This window comes from Xyrauchen texanus, chromosome 10 (genome assembly GCF_025860055.1).
Source record: "Xyrauchen texanus isolate HMW12.3.18 chromosome 10, RBS_HiC_50CHRs, whole genome shotgun sequence".
NCBI classification, from domain to species: Eukaryota; Metazoa; Chordata; class Actinopteri; order Cypriniformes; family Catostomidae; genus Xyrauchen; species Xyrauchen texanus.
Window position 1 is genome coordinate 5014184 of NC_068285.1, and position 11018 is coordinate 5025201.

General features: G+C 45.4%; 1 protein-coding gene across 1 annotated transcript; it reads right to left on the reverse strand.

Moving 5' to 3' along the window:
* Positions 1-3414: 3414 nt before the first annotated feature.
* LOC127650791 (putative uncharacterized protein ENSP00000383309) lies at positions 3415-4806 on the reverse strand (the record flags this gene model as incomplete). The annotated part of the gene is made up of 2 exons (XM_052136429.1): positions 3415-3507; positions 4720-4806. Coding segments are annotated over 2 exons (180 nt in total), but the record flags the coding sequence as incomplete, so codon positions are not given.
* Between the last annotated feature and the right edge of the window lie 6212 nt (positions 4807-11018).

Below are 11018 nucleotides of genomic sequence, written 5' to 3' on the forward strand. Positions count from 1 at the left end.
AGTAGAGAAGGAAAGTTCTGCAGGTGTAGTGGTGGAGGAAAGTTCTGCAGGTGTATTGGTGGAAGAAATGTCAGCAGGTGTAGTAGAGAAGGAATGTTCTGGAGGTGTAGTAGAGAAGGAAAGTTCAGCAGGTGTAGTGGTGGAGGAAACTTCTGCAGGTGTAGTGGTGGAGGAAAGTTCTGCAGGTGTATTGGTGGAAGAAATGTCAGCAGGTGTAGTAGAGAAGGAAAGTTCTGGAGGTGTAGTAGAGAAGGAAAGTTCTGCAGGTGTAGTGGTGGAGGAAAGTTCTGCAGGTGTATTGGTGGAGGAAAGTTCTGCAGGTGTAGTGGTGGAGGAAAGTTCTGGAGGTGTTGTTGTGGAGGAAAGTTCTGCAGGTGTAGTGGTGGAGGAAAGTTCTGCAGGTGTAGTGGTTGAGGAAAGATCTGGAGATGTAGTAGAGAAGGAAAGTTCAGCAGGTGTAGTGGTGGAGGAAAGTTCTGGAGGTGTAGTGGTGGAGGAAAGTTCTGCAGGTGTATTGGTGGAAGAAATGTCAGCAGGTGTAGTGGTTGAGGAAAGATCTGGAGATGTAGTAGAGAAGGAAAGTTCAGCAGGTGTAGTGGTGGAGGAAAGTTCTGGAGGTGTAGTGGTGGAGGAAAGTTCTGCAGGTGTAGTGGTTGAGGAAAGATCTGGAGATGTAGTAGAGAAGGAAAGTTCAGCAGGTGTAGTGGTGGAGGAAAGTTCTGGAGGTGTAGTGGTGGAGGAAAGTTCTGCAGGTGTATTGGTGGAAGAAATGTCAGCAGGTGTACTAGAGAAGGAAAGTTCAGCAGGTGTAGTGGTGGAGGAAAGTTCAGCAGGTGTCGTGGTGGAGGAAAGTTCAGCAGGTGTAGTGGTGGAGGAAAGTTCTGGAGGTGTATTGGTGGAGGAAATTTCTGGAGGTGTAGTGGTGGAGGAAAGTTCTGCAGGTGTATTGGTGGAAGAAATGTCAGCAGGTGTAGTAGAGAAGGAATGTTCTGGAGGTGTAGTAGAGAAGGAAAGTTCAGCAGGTGTAGTGGTGGAGGAAACTTCTGCAGGTGTAGTGGTGGAGGAAAGTTCTGCAGGTGTAGTGGTGGAGGAAAGTTCAGCAGGTGTAGTGGTTGAGGAAAGTTCTGGAGGTGTAGTAGAGAAGGAAAGTTCTGCAGGTGTAGTAGAGAAGGAAAGTTCTGCAGGTGTAGTGGTGGAAGAAATGTCAGCAGGTGTAGTAGAGGAGGAAAGTTCTGGAGGTGTTGTTGTGGAGGAAAGTTCTGCTGGTGTAGTGGTGGAGGAAAGTTCTGCAGATGTAGTGGTGGAGGAAAGTTCTGCAGGTGTAGTGGTGGAGGAAAGTTCTGCAGGTGTAGTGGTTGAGGAAAGTTCTGGAGGTGTAGTAGAGAAGGAAAGTTCTGGAGGTGTAGTAGAGAAGGAAAGTTCTGCAGGTGTAGTGGTGGAGGAAAGTTCTGCAGGTGTATTGGTGGAAGAAATGTCAGCAGGTGTAGTAGAGAAGGAAAGTTCTGGAGGTGTAGTAGAGAAGGAAAGTTCTGCAGGTGTAGTGGTGGAGGAAAGTTCTGCAGGTGTATTGGTGGAGGAAAGTTCTGCAGGTGTAGTGGTGGAGGAAAGTTCTGGAGGTGTTGTTGTGGAGGAAAGTTCTGCAGGTGTAGTGGTGGGGGAAAGTTCTGCAGGTGTAGTGGTGGAGGAAAGTTCTGCAGGTGTAGTGGTTGAGGAAAGTTCTGGATGTGTAGTAGAGAAGGAAAGTTCAGCAGGTGTAGTGGTGGAGGAAAGTTCAGCAGGTTTTGTGGTGGAGGAAAGTTCTGCAGGTGTATTGGTGGAAGAAATGTCAGCAGGTGTAGTAGAAAAGGAAAGTTCAGCAGGTGTAGTGGTGGAGGAAAGTTCAGCAGGTGTCGTGTTGGAGGAAAGTTCAGCAGGTGTAGTGGTGGAGGAAAGTTCTGGAGGTGTATTGGTGGAGGAAATTTCTGGAGGTGTAGTGGTGGAGGAAAGTTCTGCAGGTGTATTGGTGGAAGAAATGTCAGCAGTTGTAGTAGAGAAGGAAAGTTCTGGAGGTGTAGTAGAGAAGGAAAGTTCAGCAGGTGTAGTGGTGGAGGAAAGTTCAGCAGGTGTAGTGATGGAGGAAAGTTCAGCAGGTGTATTGGTGGAAGAAATGTCAGCAGGTGTAGTAGAGAAGGAAAGTTCTGGAGGTGTAGTAGAGAAGGAAAGTTCTGCAGGTGTATTGGTGGAAGAAATGTCAGCAGGTGTAGTAGAGAAGGAAATTTCAGCAGGTGTAGTGGTGGAGGAAAGTTTTGCAGGTGTAGTGATGGAGGAAATGTCAGCAGGTGTAGTAGAGAAGGAAAGTTCAGCAGGTGTAGTGGTGGAGGAAAGTTCAGCAGGTGTAGTAGAGAAGGAAAGTTCAGCAGGTGTAGTGGTGGAAGAAAGTTCTGCAGGTGTATTGGTGGAGGAAAGTTCTGGAGGTGTAGTGGTGGAGGAAAGTTCTGCAGGTGTATTGGTGGAGGAAGGTTCTGCAGGTCTAGTGGTGGAGGAAAGTTCAGCAGGTGTAGTAGAGAAGGAAAGTTCTGCAGGTGTAGTAGAGAAGGAAAGTTCTGCAGGTGTAGTGGTGGAGAAAAGTTCTGCAGGTGTAGTGGTGGAAGAAATGTCAGCAGGTGTAGTAGAGGAGGAAAGTTCTGGAGGTGTTGTTGTGGAGGAAAGTTCTGCTGGTGTAGTGGTGGAGGAAAGTTCTGCAGATGTAGTGGTGGAGGAAAGTTCTGCAGGTGTAGTGGTGGAGGAAAGTTCTGCAGGTGTAGTGGTTGAGGAAAGTTCTGGAGGTGTAGTAGAGAAGGAAAGTTCTGGAGGTGTAGTAGAGAAGGAAAGTTCTGCAGGTGTAGTGGTGGAGGAAAGTTCTGCAGGTGTATTGGTGGAAGAAATGTCAGCAGGTGTAGTAGAGAAGGAAAGTTCTGGAGGTGTAGTAGAGAAGGAAAGTTCTGCAGGTGTAGTGGTGGAGGAAAGTTCTGCAGGTGTATTGGTGGAGGAAAGTTCTGCAGGTGTAGTGGTGGAGGAAAGTTCTGCAGGTGTATTGGTGGAGGAAAGTTCTGCAGGTGTAGTGGTGGAGGAAAGTTCTGGAGGTGTTGTTGTGGAGGAAAGTTCTGCAGGTGTAGTGGTGGGGGAAAGTTCTGCAGGTGTAGTGGTGGAGGAAAGTTCTGCAGGTGTAGTGGTTGAGGAAAGTTCTGGATGTGTAGTAGAGAAGGAAAGTTCAGCAGGTGTAGTGGTGGAGGAAAGTTCAGCAGGTTTTGTGGTGGAGGAAAGTTCTGCAGGTGTATTGGTGGAAGAAATGTCAGCAGGTGTAGTAGAGAAGGAAAGTTCAGCAGGTGTAGTGGTGGAGGAAAGTTCAGCAGGTGTCGTGTTGGAGGAAAGTTCAGCAGGTGTAGTGGTGGAGGAAAGTTCTGGAGGTGTATTGGTGGAGGAAATTTCTGGAGGTGTAGTGGTGGAGGAAAGTTCTGCAGGTGTATTGGTGGAAGAAATGTCAGCAGTTGTAGTAGAGAAGGAAAGTTCTGGAGGTGTAGTAGAGAAGGAAAGTTCAGCAGGTGTAGTGGTGGAGGAAAGTTCAGCAGGTGTAGTGATGGAGGAAAGTTCAGCAGGTGTATTGGTGGAAGAAATGTCAGCAGGTGTAGTAGAGAAGGAAAGTTCTGGAGGTGTAGTAGAGAAGGAAAGTTCTGCAGGTGTATTGGTGGAAGAAATGTCAGCAGGTGTAGTAGAGAAGGAAATTTCAGCAGGTGTAGTGGTGGAGGAAAGTTTTGCAGGTGTAGTGATGGAGGAAATGTCAGCAGGTGTAGTAGAGAAGGAAAGTTCAGCAGGTGTAGTGGTGGAAGAAAGTTCTGCAGGTGTATTGGTGGAGGAAAGTTCTGGAGGTGTAGTGGTGGAGGAAAGTTCTGCAGGTGTATTGGTGGAGGAAGGTTCTGCAGGTCTAGTGGTGGAGGAAAGTTCAGCAGGTGTAGTAGAGAAGGAAAGTTCTGCAGGTGTAGTAGAGAAGGAAAGTTCTGCAGGTGTAGTGGTGGAGAAAAGTTCTGCAGGTGTAGTGGTGGAAGAAATGTCAGCAGGTGTAGTAGAGGAGGAAAGTTCTGGAGGTGTTGTTGTGGAGGAAAGTTCTGCTGGTGTAGTGGTGGAGGAAAGTTCTGCAGATGTAGTGGTGGAGGAAAGTTCTGCAGGTGTAGTGGTGGAGGAAAGTTCTGCAGGTGTAGTGGTTGAGGAAAGTTCTGGAGGTGTAGTAGAGAAGGAAAGTTCTGGAGGTGTAGTAGAGAAGGAAAGTTCTGCAGGTGTAGTGGTGGAGGAAAGTTCTGCAGGTGTATTGGTGGAAGAAATGTCAGCAGGTGTAGTAGAGAAGGAAAGTTCTGGAGGTGTAGTAGAGAAGGAAAGTTCTGCAGGTGTAGTGGTGGAGGAAAGTTCTGCAGGTGTATTGGTGGAGGAAAGTTCTGCAGGTGTAGTGGTGGAGGAAAGTTCTGCAGGTGTATTGGTGGAGGAAAGTTCTGCAGGTGTAGTGGTGGAGGAAAGTTCTGGAGGTGTTGTTGTGGAGGAAAGTTCTGCAGGTGTAGTGGTGGGGGAAAGTTCTGCAGGTGTAGTGGTGGAGGAAAGTTCTGCAGGTGTAGTGGTTGAGGAAAGTTCTGGATGTGTAGTAGAGAAGGAAAGTTCAGCAGGTGTAGTGGTGGAGGAAAGTTCAGCAGGTTTTGTGGTGGAGGAAAGTTCTGCAGGTGTATTGGTGGAAGAAATGTCAGCAGGTGTAGTAGAAAAGGAAAGTTCAGCAGGTGTAGTGGTGGAGGAAAGTTCAGCAGGTGTCGTGTTGGAGGAAAGTTCAGCAGGTGTAGTGGTGGAGGAAAGTTCTGGAGGTGTATTGGTGGAGGAAATTTCTGGAGGTGTAGTGGTGGAGGAAAGTTCTGCAGGTGTATTGGTGGAAGAAATGTCAGCAGTTGTAGTAGAGAAGGAAAGTTCTGGAGGTGTAGTAGAGAAGGAAAGTTCAGCAGGTGTAGTGGTGGAGGAAAGTTCAGCAGGTGTAGTGATGGAGGAAAGTTCAGCAGGTGTATTGGTGGAAGAAATGTCAGCAGGTGTAGTAGAGAAGGAAAGTTCTGGAGGTGTAGTAGAGAAGGAAAGTTCTGCAGGTGTATTGGTGGAAGAAATGTCAGCAGGTGTAGTAGAGAAGGAAATTTCAGCAGGTGTAGTGGTGGAGGAAAGTTTTGCAGGTGTAGTGATGGAGGAAATGTCAGCAGGTGTAGTAGAGAAGGAAAGTTCAGCAGGTGTAGTGGTGGAGGAAAGTTCAGCAGGTGTAGTAGAGAAGGAAAGTTCAGCAGGTGTAGTGGTGGAAGAAAGTTCTGCAGGTGTATTGGTGGAGGAAAGTTCTGGAGGTGTAGTGGTGGAGGAAAGTTCTGCAGGTGTATTGGTGGAGGAAGGTTCTGCAGGTCTAGTGGTGGAGGAAAGTTCAGCAGGTGTAGTAGAGAAGGAAAGTTCTGCAGGTGTAGTAGAGAAGGAAAGTTCTGCAGGTGTAGTGGTGGAGAAAAGTTCTGCAGGTGTAGTGGTGGAAGAAATGTCAGCAGGTGTAGTAGAGGAGGAAAGTTCTGGAGGTGTTGTTGTGGAGGAAAGTTCTGCTGGTGTAGTGGTGGAGGAAAGTTCTGCAGATGTAGTGGTGGAGGAAAGTTCTGCAGGTGTAGTGGTGGAGGAAAGTTCTGCAGGTGTAGTGGTTGAGGAAAGTTCTGGAGGTGTAGTAGAGAAGGAAAGTTCTGGAGGTGTAGTAGAGAAGGAAAGTTCTGCAGGTGTAGTGGTGGAGGAAAGTTCTGCAGGTGTATTGGTGGAAGAAATGTCAGCAGGTGTAGTAGAGAAGGAAAGTTCTGGAGGTGTAGTAGAGAAGGAAAGTTCTGCAGGTGTAGTGGTGGAGGAAAGTTCTGCAGGTGTATTGGTGGAGGAAAGTTCTGCAGGTGTAGTGGTGGAGGAAAGTTCTGGAGGTGTTGTTGTGGAGGAAAGTTCTTCAGGTGTAGTGGTGGGGGAAAGTTCTGCAGGTGTAGTGGTGGAGGAAAGTTCTGCAGGTGTAGTGGTTGAGGAAAGTTCTGGATGTGTAGTAGAGAAGGAAAGTTCAGCAGGTGTAGTGGTGGAGGAAAGTTCAGCAGGTGTTGTGGTGGAGGAAAGTTCTGCAGGTGTATTGGTGGAAGAAATGTCAGCAGGTGTAGTAGAAAAGGAAAGTTCAGCAGGTGTAGTGGTGGAGGAAAGTTCAGCAGGTGTCGTGGTGGAGGAAAGTTCAGCAGGTGTAGTGGTGGAGGAAAGTTCTGGAGGTGTATTGGTGGAGGAAATTTCTGGAGGTGTAGTGGTGGAGGAAAGTTCTGCAGGTGTATTGGTGGAAGAAATGTCAGCAGTTGTAGTAGAGAAGGAAAGTTCTGGAGGTGTAGTAGAGAAGGAAAGTTCAGCAGGTGTAGTGGTGGAGGAAAGTTCAGCAGGTGTAGTGATGGAGGAAAGTTCAGCAGGTGTATTGGTGGAAGAAATGTCAGCAGGTGTAGTAGAGAAGGAAATTTCAGCAGGTGTAGTGGTGGAGGAAAGTTTTGCAGGTGTAGTGATGGAGGAAATGTCAGCAGGTTTAGTAGAGAAGGAAAGTTCAGCAGGTGTAGTGGTGGAGGAAAGTTCAGCAGGTGTAGTAGAGAAGGAAAGTTCAGCAGGTGTAGTGGTGGAAGAAAGTCCTGCAGGTGTATTGGTGGAGGAAAGTTCTGGAGGTGTAGTTGTGGAGGAAAGTCCTGCAGGTGTATTGGTGGAGGAAGGTTCTGCAGGTCTAGTGGTGGAGGAAAGTTCAGCAGGTGTAGTAGAGAAGGAAAGTTCTGCAGGTGTAGTAGAGAAGGAAAGTTCTGCAGGTGTAGTGGTGGAGGAAAGTTCAGCAGGTGTAGTGGTGGAGGAAAGTTCTGGAGGTGTAGTGGTGGAGGAACATTCTGCAGGTGTATTGGTGGAGGAAAGTTCTGCAGGTGTAGTGATGGAAGAAATGTCAGCAGGTGTGGTAGAGAAGGAAAATTCAGCAGGTGTAGTGGTGGAGGAAAGTTCAGCAGGTGTAGTAGAGAAGGAAAGTTCAGCAGGTGTAGTAGATAAGGAAAGTTCAGCAGGTATAGTGGTGGAGGAAAGTTCAGCAGGTGTAGTAGAGAAGGAAAGTTCAGCAGGTGTAGTGGTGGAGGAAAGTTCAGCAGGTGTAGTGATGGAAGAAATGTCAGCAGGTGTAGTAGAGAAGGAATGTTCTGCAGGTGTAGTAGAGAAGGAAAGTTCTGCAGGTGTAGTGGTGGAGGAAAGTTCAGCAGGTGTAGTGGTGGAGGAAAGTTCAGCAGGTGTAGTGGTTGAGGAAAGTTCTGGAGGTGTAGTGGTGGAGGAAAGTTCTGGAGGTGTAGTGGTGGAGGAAAGTTCTGCAGGTGTATTGGTGGAGGAAAGTTCTGCAGGTGTAGTGATAGAAGAAATGTCAGCAGGTGTAGTAGAGAAGGAAAATTCAGCAGGTGTAGTGGTGGAGGAAAGTTCAGCAGGTGTAGTAGAGAAGGAAAGTTCAGCAGGTGTAGTAGAGAAGGAAAGTTCAGCAGGTGTAGTGGTGGAGGAAAGTTCAGCAGGTGAAGTAGAGAAGGAAAGTTCAGCAGGTGTAGTGGTGGAGGAAAGTTCAGCAGGTGTAGTGATGGAAGAAATGTCAGCAGGTGTAGTAGAGAAGGAAAGTTCAGCAGGTGTAGTGTTGGAGGACAGTTCTGCAGGTGTAGTAGAGAAGGAAAGTTCAGCAGGTGTATTGGTGGAGGAAAGTTCAGCAGGTGTAGTGCTGCAGGAAAGTTCAGCAGGTGTAGTGATGGAAGAAATGTTAGCAGGTGTAGTAGAAAAGGAAAGTTCAGCAGGTGTAGTGGTGGAGGACAGTTCTGCAGGTGTAGTAGAGAAGGAAAGTTCTGCAGGTGTAGTGGTGGAGTGAATCTACAGTGAATCTATTAAAAGGCATCATCTGGAAAAGTCAACCGGGGGAAAAGTGTTTTAATTATAGGGAACTGGCAAGAGAGAAATCACCCTGTACCTCCAGGTGGAGTTGAATGGGGTGGTGAAGGGCTAATAATTATTGGTGTCTGTTTAGGAAAGGAGGGGTATCAGGGACAGAGCTGGGAGTGTATGTTTGAGGTGCTACCTCAGCTATCATATAGGGGAAGGGTTTTGGTTGCCAATAATCTTGTTGCTTCCAAGGTGTAGCACAGAGATGGCTATATTCTAGAGGATCAAATTGGATTGATTCAGCCTGTGCATAGCTTCAAAAGTGGACATTTTTAAATATGACATGCAGTTGTTTTTAATTAGGCTGACAGACTTGGATTTGAGTGGCACTTCGTCTTTCTAATGGTCAGTTTTAAAAGCATGGAGATCCATTTTTAAAGTGGACAGAGACTTTTCAAATCTTGGAGACTGGATACAATTTGAAACTCTTTTCAGTAATCCCCTGATAGAAGCTAAGGTATTAAACCTTAAGAGCTTAAGGACTCTAATGGCAAAAGTTTGTTGTACCAAAATATCAGATCTGAGAGCTGGGGAACCCTGGAGTAGTCCTGAGGAGATGTGTTGCCTGACAGGCATTAAGTCTGTCAGGTTCATGAAGATGGTACTTAATGAAATGTATTCATTTTTACCTTTGGTCCTTAGACGAATTTCTGAGGCCATCAAGATATCTCCGCTGGAGGACGAAGGATATCTCCTTTTTTCCAGAGATAAAGGTTTCTGCTGCTATTGAGGAACAACCAACAGAGGACTCGATTCTCAATTTCAGAACTCCAGATCTAGCAAAGTTTGAGGAAACCTCTAAGAAAGCAATGTATGTAACATGTGTGAAAGTGTCTCATCATGCCTCCCTAAAGAAGCTGAAGGAATCAAAATGGCTAGATCTATCTGGGCCAGACTCGTCCCCTAGGGGCTGCTGGAGGTATAAGCCTCCCATAGAGAAATGCACTGCGGATCTCCAATGGAGGTTTATTCACTGGGCAGTAGCCACAAACAGACACGTGGCACACATCGATTCCACTGTGTCCTTTTTGTACCTTTGAAGAGACTGTAGACCATGTTTTTTTACACTGTTTTAGACTGAAAGGGTTGTTTCAGACTCTGGGGGAATGGTTTAGGAAATTTGGGGAAGTGTATAGCGCAATACATTTTAAATTTGGACTCAAGTATGTTGCTAAATAAACTTTATAGTGGGTGAAGCAATGTTGGCAATATGGTTGACAAGAAAACAGAAAATAAGGGGGGGAAATTCAGTAGACCCTGATTTGAAATGTAAAGCCCTTATAGCAGCTAGAATTAGATTAGAGTTTGCTTTTTACAAAATGACAAATAATGTTTCTGAGTGTTTTTCTCAGAGACTTACAGTCTGAATCAAACCATTTTTCAGTGTCCAATTTCTTTTTTGTAGTTTTGACGAGTGCCAAATCACTTTTTTGTGCTGTTTTGTAGAATATATCATTTTGATCTTTCACTGCCTGATTGATGCCTGATGATGATTGAGTTTTGGTGTATTTGGAATGAATGTAAGAGAGATTGTATTTCTGTACATTCAATGGCATTGCTGTAATCAGTGACACTGTTTTCTGTCCATTTGAATGATATTATTTTGCTCATATGATACGGTGTGCTGGTTGTGTTGGTTGTTGTTTCAGACTGTTTGATGTAGAGGGTGATTTGGCTGTGGTCTGAAAAAGGCGTTAAGGATTTGACTGTGAATGCTCGTTTTAACGTCTCTCTCTTTCTCTCTCTCTCTCTCTCTCTCTCTCTCTGTCTCTCTCTCTCTCTCTCTCTCTCTCTCTCTCGTGCACATGTGTGAGTGTTTGCTGAGTGAATGTGGGGAACGTGTGGTGAGTTTTGAGCGTTTGTTTGAGTGTGAGTGTAATTTTGTGGCTGCTGTGCCTAGAAATAGTTTTTTCACCCTCAACATTTTTCTATCTTTTCTTCTTTTCTTGTTTTAGTTACTAGGAATAGTTTATTTTAATTTTTATGTGTTGATCCAGGCCGTGTGCCACCTATATTCGGGGAGGTGCAGTGAAAATGGCATCAACGGTGAGTGTAGAGGATTGTTGTTTGGCCATAGGAGAAGCTGTAGGTCATGTGTGCATTTTGTCAGCTTCAAAGATGAATAATTCTAATGTCATTTTTCTAAATAATAAAGACAAAGCAAATGAACTAGTTGAGCGAGGGATCATCAGTGATGTGTTGTTTACACCTGTATTTCCTTTATCAATGCCATCCAAAAAAGTGACATTGTCTAATGTTCCACTGTTTATCAGTGACCAGTTGCTAACACAATCTCTTTCCCGTTATGGCAAGTTAGTGTCTCCGATTAAAAAAATACCAATTGGTAGCGGATCTCCTTTGTTAAAGCACGTCGTTTCATTTAGGAGATTTGCCTACATGATTGTGAAAGACAACGCTGAGTTAGATCTTACGTTCAAATTTCATATCGATAACTTTGACTATGTTGTTTTTGCGACAACAGGGACAATGAAATGTTTCGGTTGCAATAAATTGGACATCTAGTGCGTGATTGCCCTGCAACCAGCAACAGTATTATTTTGTCAACAGTATACTCGAAATATCAATGTACAGTTATCTGAATCTATGAAAAACTTGGAGAATAGTTAAACTTCAAGAGGTAGCCAAATTAACTGGGGAGAATAATGTTTTGGATGATCTTTCAATGAAAAAAACTGAACTTGGTGTTAAGGGGTTAAGGTGCAAGGAGCTCTGGTTCGGTCCCGTTTTCAAAATACTGACAAAATGGATGCTCCAACTAAATATTTCTTTAATCTGGAAAAAAGAATGGACAGAAAAGATTAATCCACGCGCTACGCTCTGAATCTGGCAGGTTAATTTCTGACCCCATTGACATTAGAGAGCAGTTTATTTCTACGAAAAGCTGTACAGCTGTGAATGTGTTGCATAGCCTGACATTGAATATGTTTTATTTTTTTAACTTGACACAGGTGTCTGGGAAGGCCAACATGAAACTCTGTAAGGCCTTGAGCCTAGATGAGTTG